This window comes from Pagrus major, chromosome 12 (assembly GCF_040436345.1).
Source record: "Pagrus major chromosome 12, Pma_NU_1.0".
Taxonomy (NCBI): Eukaryota; Metazoa; Chordata; class Actinopteri; order Spariformes; family Sparidae; genus Pagrus; species Pagrus major.
The window spans coordinates 2,951,088-2,962,167 of record NC_133226.1 but is presented as its reverse complement, the minus strand read 5'-3'; the positions used below and the strand labels follow the sequence as shown (position 1 = coordinate 2,962,167).

Sequence of the window (11,080 nt, the reverse complement as noted above, 5' to 3'; positions counted from 1 at the left end):
TGGTCAGTTTGTTTATTTAGTCATGAAAACAAAGAGAGTCTGTTTGTTTAGTTTGTTTAGGCAGAAAAAAAGATCAGCCAATGAAGATCTTTCTCTTCCCAAAACTACAGAGTGCTCCTTTAACACATCCACTAATTCAGATTGGTCCCAGGTGATGAGCAAAATTCAGGTTTTGGAATTAAAAGGCCTTTTATACATCTAGTGTATTATAACACATTGTGCATTTGTACTTTGAATAACCAGAATAACGTGCTGCTCAGATCCTGACAACACTGTATTAGGGCGTGAAAAAGCCCCAACATAGACTTTATCCAGCTTTGCTAGGGCCAGCGTGTGTTTTATCACAGAGACACTCTATCCTGATTGCTCCACCTTCATTTATGTGTAGATAAAGGCTGTAGAGAAACTTTGTCAGGGTTTTTAGTAATGGCTCAGGGGGGCTCTATGGTCGGACTGGAGCTTCTTAATGAAAACGCAGTGGGGAGGATTGACAGAGTTTACATCGGTTTAAGTAAATGTGCAAAACACGTGAGAGAAAACTGCAATACCTGCGCCAACAACGAGCGTCTTGGCTCCACAGCTCTGGAGACAGTGAAGCAGAGACTTGGCTTTAATGTTGACGTTGAGAAAGGCGACCTCACAGCCCAGTTTACACAGTCCCAGCCACACACAGATAAAATCCGGTTCGTTGAACATCCCCAGAGCAACAATGTCTCCTTGTTTCAGAGAGCCCTCCGTCCTGAACGCGTTGGCAAACTTGTTACTTCTCCTGTCCACGTCCTGGTATGTCAAAGTCTGGTTTTCGAAGATGATGAAGGGTTTGTTCGGGTTCGTCTTTGCCTGGTAGAGAAAACCGTCGAGGTACGTGATGATTCCTTTCTGCATACGAGCCTGCAACGTCTTCCTGTACCCCCGAAGTTTGAAGTAATAAATCAAATCCACCCACAGAAAGGGATACGCCATCCTCTGGTAGAGAAGGAGCGCCAGCAGTCCTGCTAAAAGGCTGGTGAACACCACAGTTATCATGTTCCGGCCTGCGTGAAAACAGCACACTTCACTGTAAGACTGCTCCAGAACTTTAAATAACCAACTACAATCGCGCATGCCCTGAACAAACCCGCAGTCAAGTTGATAGCCTGCTCATTATGCAATTTCACAGCAGCAGTGTCAGCCAATGAGCTATGAGCACGGAGATGAAGCGTTTGCAGGGTTATCAAAGCCGCTAGAAAGCTTTATAGGGGCGTTACAATTGATGAAATGAAAAATGAGAAGAAGACGACAGGAGGGGGCCCTCCAACACAGGAGGAGCTGGCCCTAAGCAATAATGAGGGCCAGACCCTGATGGAGGTGGCGTCTCTTCAGACCCTGGTGAAGTGGCAGCTCCCAGTGGGCTCCATTTGTACAGGGTATGTGTCACCAAGGCAAAGTTCCACCTCTGGATTGGTGATAAAACACAGTTCTATTATATCTTAATTTTTATGGCAGTAAATTACATGACTTGACTTTCTTTACAGTGTACAGAGAGACATTGCATCCACCAACCATGAACTGACTGTTCCACACAGAGGCAACAATAAAAGCAACCTTTCATATGCACTGATACGTCATCTAAAAATTAGATTGACTATTTACTTGTCTCATTTTCTCAAACCAAGCCTGTACATGACAACAGTGTCAGTCTCCTCTGAGAGAGCTTTGGGGGTACAAAGCTGGATATTTGTAGTAATAAATCTTGGCTGGAACTGAATGACTTTAAATGATTTGCTTATGGTATTGGTCTGCATGTGGGACTGCTTCAACTTCCTCTTATACTAAAACTGCCCTGCCACTGCTCCTCCACTCAGCCTGTCTGCTCTACCTAATGAGCCCAGAGATACTGCAGCTGCATAGAGGCCCACGGGATTGTCATCAAATGGTGATGCCATTTTCCAAGAGAATTGAATTGAAATGAACCACTGTCATAGGCCTGAGAACCCAGAGTTAACCCTGAAGTTACCAACCACAAATCCTTATTGGTAGTGCAGGCCTCTGGTCTGACTGATGGCAAACCTATAATGAGCTATTGCATGTTAGTCTGTCCTGGGAGAGGGATCCCTCCTCTGTGGCTCTTCCTGAGGTTTCTTCCATGTTTTTCTTCCCCTGTAAAAGTTTTTTTTCCTTAACATGGCAAGTTTTTCCTCACTCGAATTGAGGGTCCAAGGACAGAGGATGTCATTCACTGTACAAATTGTAAAGCCCATTGTGGCAATGTGATGTGATTTTGGGCTATATAAATAAAATTAAAGTAGGACTTTAATTGGCCACTAGAAATATTAATTTAACTGTGATGCACAATAAAACCAGGTCAACATATATAGTTTTGGGATGTTTCAGTGACTGTAACATTGCCTTGAAGAATTACAGGCTGTCCATGATGTAAAAAAGAAACTTGATACAATACATGAAACAAAATACAAATCAATAGAGATACATAAAAAATGTATGTTGACAGTACAGTTTAGTGCTACTGTTGTCCCAAGGCATTAAAAGAAATGTAATAATTGAAACAAACATGTAATCATACCAGCCATGACCCCCGTCAAGATGTTTACGTTCCGACCCATGAGTAGTTCTCTTTTTCTTCTGTGGTAGTTCTTGTTACAATGGGTGTCGCAAGGACCAAATTTTGCCTTGATGACACACACACACACACACACACACACACACACACACACACACACACACACACACACACACACACACACACACGCACATGTCATCATCATCATCATCATCATCATCATCATCACAATTCTTGTGTTACAGGTTTGCATTGAGGACCCAAATGCAGACTACATACAGAGAAACAGAAGTCAAGTGGTCTAAAAAGATTTAGTGGTGGTGAAGTGGAGATGGCAGGGCGTTGGTAGACAGGAGGTCCAGGGATAGCAGGTTGACAAGTACACAGGTAGGAAGGCAGACAGGTGGGTAAAAGAGACCTGATCCTGAGGTAGGCAGAAAAAACAGGTCAGTCAAATGAAACATCAATTAAATTTACCACTAGAAACGTGAACAGTGTTTGCCTTGAGTAGAACTACCACTGAAGTAGAAACAATGTGCCAGCAACAAGTGGGAGAAGAGCCGGGCATGAAATATAGTTGGGTTGATGAGAAGTCAGTGGTGAGATGATCAGGATGGAGAGTCGGAGAGTGCCAGAAAGAAAGCCATTCCCACACCAGATCCACACACAGGGAAACACACACTAGAAAGTAGGTGGCAGGTTAACCAAACAGAGCAAACTAGAGATTTTCTTGCAACGGGATCACACAAGCTGCAACGCCCGTCAACATGTTAACGTTCTGACCCATGACTGCTTAGTAGTAATTACTATGATTACATTGGACCACAGCCGTCTTGGAACTCAACCTTCATTTTGATCTCAACACCACACCTGTAAAGATTCACTCAGTTGTGATACTATCACCCTGACAACACCCTGTCCACAGACAGACATACACACCCTGCAAATGACTCAAAAACTGCTTCTGTGGTAGACACTATGTACTAATGTGAATGACAAATACTGTTCACAATATGTTAAAAGCTAACGTTAGTTACTACTTAGAGGTTGAAAAAGGATTGTGATCACTAACACTGGAGTCAAAGATAACGTTACTGTAGACCTGACAGGAAGTAATCAGACAAGCAGTTTGTAATATACCTCACACTACATTGTGCAAGTAGTGAAGAGGAAGACAGTTGACGAGTCCTGCTCCCACCATAGTTGTATATTCCAGCTGTGTGTCATGCCTCTTTAAGTCACAGGTGCCAAAAAGACTTCCGCAAAGGATACACCTGTGCATCCTCACGCATAGCTCCTCTGGCACGCCTCCTCTCTTCTCTTTTCTCAAGATGCAGTTGAGGAATTGAAACATCCGTCAATAAGGTGATTGATTGAGATTGATTTCTGTGTCTAAGGGGACTTTGAACAAACTGTTATGTAAGTTTGATAACATTTTAGTAAATGAGAATCAGATCCAACGAGACGTGAGAGTTTTTTCTGTGGCTTCCTGTGCAGACTAAAGGCTGCTGAAAAACTGACTTGACCAATTGTTCTCACCCGCTTCTCAGGCGAGGCACACTTCATCTGGAACAAGCCCACTGAAAACCCTGGCTAAAGGCTCAACCCACCTCACTTACCCACTCATGTGACTTTGTGGTACATCCCAATAAGGAAACAAAAATAAACCACTCTAGAGTTTTCAAATATATAGATTTTGCGATAATTTCCACAGTACATGTGACTATGTGATAATTATAAAAATAAAAATCTTTTTTAGGGTTAGGGTATTAGGGTTGAGGTAACATTAATGCTGTAAGTTATTTTCATGAAGAAAAAGGTTGCTTGTTTTGACCTTTATGTGTCACCTGAGCCGGCATTTTAGGCCTGCAGCTACCAGGCTCCATCTCCACAGTAACAGACTTTAATACACTGCAAGATATATCAATGAATATGATTCAGCAGTCCATTAGTCGCTCATGACGCAAAATGATATGTGGGTTTTCTCTCATACATACCACAGAAAAGTGGAATTTCTTCAGTCCTCTGACAGCACCTCTGGGCTTTGTGGTTCAAAAAGTCACTCTTTCAAACCCAGGAGAAAAAATGTCTGGTCAGCGTGGATACTTTTTACAGTGGAGAGGCGGAAGCCTTGGCTTGTGCTGAAGAAGTGAAAGTAAAAGTAGAAACCCAGGAGAAGTGCTGACACGGAGCCTGACACGCTGACGACGCTTCTGTTGAACTCAGGACCAGCTCTCAGCTTCATCTTCATCTCGTCTGTGTTCACACTGAACATGCTTCACAGTTTGAAGCCCTGTGAGCTGCAGGCTGGAGGTTTCTGCTTCGAAAACAGCCGCAGGTAAAGAGTTCTATTGTAGGCGGTCTGTTGTTACCGAGGCTAAAATGGAGGACGAGGAAATACTATAATGTTCTGTAATGATTCTGGTATGTGTTGCTCTGTCTGGCTCTCTACTGAGCTGGTAACGTTTAGTGATCATTCTTTGTGTCCTGTAGAGACCTACATGTCACCACAGCATTACTGTGAATTCGCTGTGGGGACTTCAGGTAAGTGTTAGTGGTACAGAGGGAGGTTAGGTCAGGGGTCAGAGACCTTTACTATCCAAGAGCCATTCTTGCCCCGTCCCTGGAGCCGCAAAACATATGTGTGTCTTATAATGAAGGTAACGCAGCCCAGAAAGTCTAAATTAGCCTATCAAGATTATTAATAGGCCTAAATGAACATTAATTTATATTTCTACATGATGTTGCAACTCTGCAGTGGGCTAATTATGCTTACAGTATAAGGTACTTGAACTTTGCATTTCCATTTCAATGATGCCATGTTTTGGTGTATTTATGAAACAAAAGAACTAGCCTACAGTAATAGAAATAGAGTAGCAAAACAGAACTACATATGCAGACCTACTTAAGTCCTCCCTGTGTTTGTGAAAATATATAAAATAAGAAGTAGCCTCATTTGATAATAAATAAAACACATTGCGGCAGCCTAGATTTAAAAACAGTAAAAGGAAAAAAAAAAAGTTTAAATTGTATTTACTTCAGTGTGAGTTAATCCTTCTTTTCTATCCTCAGCCACATACAGCAATCAACCCTCGGGCTTGAGCATAAAACACAATGATCTTAACTCAGGATCATTCAGTTAATCACAACTTGATAGAACTGATACAATTCTGTGTGTGGGTGGCACATTTTTACTGTCGGAGAATGTAGGCATCACTATTACTATATAGTGATATAGTTACTATTACTATTATAAATATTATTCATTTCCATGTAAAATGTCAAAGCCACAGGGAGCCACTGCAGAGGGGCAAAAGAGCCGCAGGTTGCAGACCATTAATACGGAGCAATGATGTGAATAATGACAAGCTGTAGTAGTACAATTGTCGGGAATTACTGTAAAGTCCTGGGTAATTATGGAGTAAAATTAAAGCAGAAGATGTTAGTTAGGTAATAACATAGGAATTAAGCTAAGATAATACTTTGGTATACTGAGTATGTATCTGTTGTATACATGTTGTATTTCCACACACACACACACACAAACACACACATACAGTCATCTGTCACCAGTGCACCATGAAGTCTTTTGCGGGAACATAAAGGTAATTTTAGTTTCATAGAGAACAGACATCCCTCACATTGGATATCAACTGTACAGTATTTCCATGCATCACTAAATCACCAAAATCTGACAGCTTTCTTTTGTGTACATACCGTGTAACCCCTTTACTGGGCAGTATACAGAATAGTTATGGGATGCTTAAGGCAGCAAATAGGAGATAGGGCACTAATTGTCTCTGCCTGTCTGTTCATCTGTCGGCTTCATCTTCATCATCTCTAGGAATGCAGTGTTGGAGTCCAGTTTGTCAGAGCATGGCTACAAAGCCCCCAATGCCAGAAAGACAGGGACCACCATTGCTGGGATTGTTTACAAGGTGAGGATCTGCTTTCACTGTTATCACTGAGAGACACATACAGACTGACAAAATCCAAAAAGGTACATGACAGGTAACTACCTAGCTTCCTGGCTGGCGTGCATGTCTGTAATAAACCAGGAAGTTGTTTTAGTGTTCAGGGAGTAAACAGGCTGACATCAGCCAGGTGTGATGTGAATTCCTGTCCTTCTGTCAGGATGGCGTGATCTTGGGAGCAGACACCAGGGCTACAGATGACATGGTGGTGGCTGACAAAAACTGCATGAAGATTCATTACATCGCACCAAAGATCTAGTGAGTAAAACCAGAGTTCCACGGCAGGACAACCCTGACTTTGTCCTCACTCATTATTTTCTCTGTCACTCCTTCTTCAAAGTATTCAATATGACTTTTTGTATTAGAAAGACTTTTTTTTATAGATTGGTTCAAAGTGTTTGAACTACATATAGCAGACACGGCACAGATTATCTGGTGATGTGAGGGGTTTACAGATCCAGTTCTAACTGCTCACAGAGTCATATGGGCCGCCCAAGCCCCCAGAAAGAGCGCCAGGCTTTGCAGATCATTTTTGTAATGGCTAAACCATGTAATTACAGCATGTAAATCACATAATATTATATCAATGTAAACACAACTATGTGATTTCAATAACATTAATAAGTGGCCCTTGTACCTTTATAGCCCTCAACAGTGTGGCACATGATGCAGGTACAGTACATGTGTGGGACTCTTTATGTGTTGTACGTGGCTGACATCCAGTTAGAAGTTTAAACAAAGGACGTGATAGACATTTCTTTACCTCTTCCCCTGATTGCAATTAAAATACATTTATAATCATCACCAGTCTTTTTCTGCTCTGAATTACAGGTCACTTTTTATATCAGCTAGCGGTTAGCAAGCCACAGTAAAATAAAACCACTGTCTGCAACTGTTCAAATATGAGTGACAGAAACTGGAAAAGCAAAATAGGCCTATTGCTCCTTAGCAGAGTGTTACTTTTGGTGTCCCCTTCAGGAATTGGTCTGCATTTTTATTTATATAAAGGGTGACGAAGGTCTTTTAGAGGTTTTATACTGTTTTTAGTTATGAGCCTATAAGACAGTAAAATTAGTACGACAACAAGATAAGTTAACAAGATCATGAAGCAAAGTGATGATGACCACGGTCTGTTTAGCCTTTATTGTGCAAGCCTGGTATTGTAATAATTAATCTCACACAGAGTTGGTTTCCAAATGTTGTTAACATTAGTAGAAAATTAGCTTTATTGTGATACTAGCTTTATTATAGAATTCTACTGTTTTTTCTACCTATTATTCAGCTGTAGATGTTTGTTTACTAGATGTTTGTTCACTGTGACTGTTTATGTTTCTTTATATTTTTATATTCATATTTGTGTCTTGGAGTAGCACTTCGTCGTATTCTGTGCAATGACAATAAAAGCTCTCTATTCTACTCTTTTTCTAAGACCAAGTAAAAGTATTGCAGCCATGTTTATGAAACTGTTCATTGTTTGACTTATTATACTTAATAAACTCCTGAATGTTCTGTAGCTGCTGTGGGGCTGGTGTGGCTGCAGATGCAGATATCACCACACAGATCATGTCATCCAACGTTGAACTCCACACCCTCAACACTGGGCGACCCCCCCTTGTTGCCATGGTAACCCGACAGCTGAAACAAATGCTGTTCAGGTGAGGATAACAGAGGATATAAAACCAAAATCACTCATGGTCACATGTTAATCATTTCTTATTTCAGTTTCACGTCTTTTGTTTTCCATGTGTTTCTTTGTTCATGAACATCTACACATATCCAGGCTGGATTCTTGAATATTTTTTGGATTTTTTTATATTATTTTTTTCAGGTACCAGGGTCAAGTGGGTTCATCTTTGATTGTTGGAGGAGTTGATGTAACTGGAGCTCACCTGTATAGTGTTTACCCACACGGCTCATATGACAAACTGCCTTTCCTCACCATGGGTATGTGTATATGTTTTTAATGTACAGTATCCTTTTCTATGTGGTGACCAGCAGGGGCAGAACCATTGTAAGGACATTCGGGGTGTCTAAATTTTTTAAGTGTGTTTCCCAACATAGATAAATCTACTGAGATAAATGACCCCGAAATGCAACAGAGACACTCAGCAGAGTTTTTTATTAAATGACTTTCATTACAAACTCTCAGTTTGGCAGAGAGTCGTACGAGATTTACTCACCCAACAGAAAGTATGCCCACACTTGTAGCTTGGCGAACTCGGTCTGACTCATCCATACAACATTTAATTTCAGTTGGTGAAACTGAAGGCTCATTTCGATCAATTTTCAATTTAAAATCTAAATCGTGACCCACCTAGTGAAACAGAGTAAGTAAGTAAAACATAAATATCCATTTCTGTCACATTTAATAAGTTAACACCTACATTTGTGTTTAATGTTATTTTGGTGCCTTTTATTTATTCCTGAATTTGTTTTTTAATTTGCCAGTTTCTGTCCTCCACAGTGGGCGGATGTTTGAAGGGTGAAACTTTTTCTTAGTTGAAGTTTCAAGGTTGTTATTTCTACCATAGAAATACAGCTGAATGAATAGTCTCTCTCAGGACCATGCTTTAAAACTTTAAAACCCAACCAAACATTGGACAGAATACAAAAAAAGTGGAGAATGCGAAATGTTTAAGAATAATATTTGATTCCGGTTTCAGGCTCTGGAGCTGCAGCTGCTGTCTCCGTATTCGAGGACAGATTCAAACCAAACATGGAGGTAAGACTGATTCATTTCCTTTCATGGCAGGTGGAAAGAAAAAACTGCTACTTATACAAGGACACAGAAAAATTGTTATCCCTAATGATATTATTCCATGACGTATAAACCCTTTCCTAACCTAAAATGTTTTTTTTGCCATCAAACATAATCTGTGATAGGTGACTGCAGATAAACTGTAAAGAGAAAAGAGAAAATTAATCTATACAAAATAATCTCATTTGTTTTGCCCTCCAACATAACCACCAGAGGATGGATTGCATCTCTAGTTGTTATTCAGTTTTGAGTAGATACTCAGTCCTGCCCTCTTCTGTCTCGGTCTCTTCCAATGACTGCCTAAGGAACATTTTGTTTTTCTCCTCCTGCTGTCTTTCTTTCAGCTGGAAGAGGCAAAGCAACTTGTACAAGATGCTATTGCTGCAGGGATATTCTGTGACCTGGGTTCAGGCAGCAACGTGGACTTGTGTGTTATTACGGCAGCTGGAGTGGAGTACCTGCGAGGTTACGACAAGCCTACGACGAAGGGAAAAAGGTGAGCCATTATTTTGGTATCTTTGAGCAGATTTATCAGATTTGTCCTGTCCACAATTCCATTTAAGTATTATCTTTATATCCCCATGCCATGTTGATATTTTTTAAAATATATGGCATGATGAATTCAAAATGGCAGAGGGAGAAGGAGATGCACCAAGTACCTCTTGAATAACTAATAGATCCTCATGTTTCAGAAAACCAAACAGGTTAAATACATTAGAATTAGAAAAGCATAGAAAAAGCTTTACATGTGGACAGGGCCTTCGAGTGGCCCTTTATTGTGACAGTCCAAGGCCCACCTGTGCACTCACCATACTGTTTAATCAGTATCTTGATATGCCACTCCTGTCAGGTAGATAGATTATTTTGGTCATTGGAAAAGTGCTCACCAATGCAGACTTAACTAAATTTGAGAGTAATTAGTTTTTTGTAATGTGAACAGAAAAAGTTTTTGATCATTAACTTCAACTCAAAAATGGGAGCAAAACCTCAAGTATTGTGTTTATATTTTGTTGAGTGTAAAAATCCTGGCTATGGCACTTCTTGAAATGACAGTGTTCAAGTAAACCTTTAAAGGAGCACTCTGTAGTTGTGGGAAGGAGAAATGTTAATGAGAAGAGAAAGATCTTCATTGAATGTAAACTAAACAAAAAAAACTCTCTTTGTTTTCATGACTGAATAAACTGAATAAACAAACACAATTTATACTGTTTTACTTTGTTTATATGTGGCGGACCCTGCCACCTTTCTAGCTTCAACCAGTGTTCTAGGACCTTATTTTCCTCTGAGAACAGCTGGTTTATTGACATATGGAAAAGATAAATATGTTTGAGTTTGTTTTATTACCTCATTAATATTGTGAATATTAAAATTCTGAGTTCAAATGTCTTCTCCAAAACTACATAGTGCCCCTTTGAGAATACTTAGAAAAGAAAGAATTGAATGTGACTTCATCATTTTTTTAAATCATTTTTTAAGCAAAACAAATAAGATTTTTCTCCTTGTCTGTCTTTTTCTCAGAGAGGGACAGTACAGGTATAAGCCTGGCACCACAGCTGTCCTGACCAAATCCGTGACCCCGCTCACTCTGGATGTGGTCGATGAATCTGTTCAGATCATGGACACTGAGTAAAATACAATCGTATGCGCCAGCTGGAATAAAAAACATGTAGTAATGCATTAGTGTATTAAATGGAAAGAAAGACAGGATTAGGAACAGAATCTTCTCTGGTATATTGACTATAAAGGAAGTAGTATTGTAATAAAGGCTTTTGTTTGTTAAATGATCAG

At 40.2% G+C, this 11,080-nt stretch overlaps 2 protein-coding genes across 2 annotated transcripts in view; one reads left to right on the top strand and one right to left on the bottom strand.

Moving 5' to 3' along the window:
* LOC141005708 (long-chain fatty acid transport protein 6) overlaps positions 1-1,141 on the bottom strand; it is a 23,798-nt gene extending 22,657 nt beyond the window's left edge. The window contains exon 1 of the mRNA XM_073477672.1: positions 549-1,141. Coding sequence (XP_073333773.1) covers positions 549-1,104 — 556 coding nt within the window. The 5' untranslated portion in view covers positions 1,105-1,141. The remainder of the gene's footprint in view (positions 1-548) is intronic.
* Positions 1,142-4,737: 3,596 nt separating this feature from the next.
* On the top strand, positions 4,738-11,073 carry psmb10 (proteasome 20S subunit beta 10). The gene is made up of 8 exons (XM_073477674.1): positions 4,738-4,898; positions 6,405-6,498; positions 6,695-6,792; positions 8,049-8,189; positions 8,363-8,478; positions 9,198-9,256; positions 9,637-9,788; positions 10,811-11,073. The coding sequence occupies exons 1-8, from the start codon at positions 4,834-4,836 to the stop codon at positions 10,920-10,922; spliced, it is 837 nt and encodes a 278-aa protein (XP_073333775.1). The 5' UTR covers positions 4,738-4,833; the 3' UTR covers positions 10,923-11,073.
* The last annotated feature ends 7 nt before the right edge of the window (positions 11,074-11,080 follow it).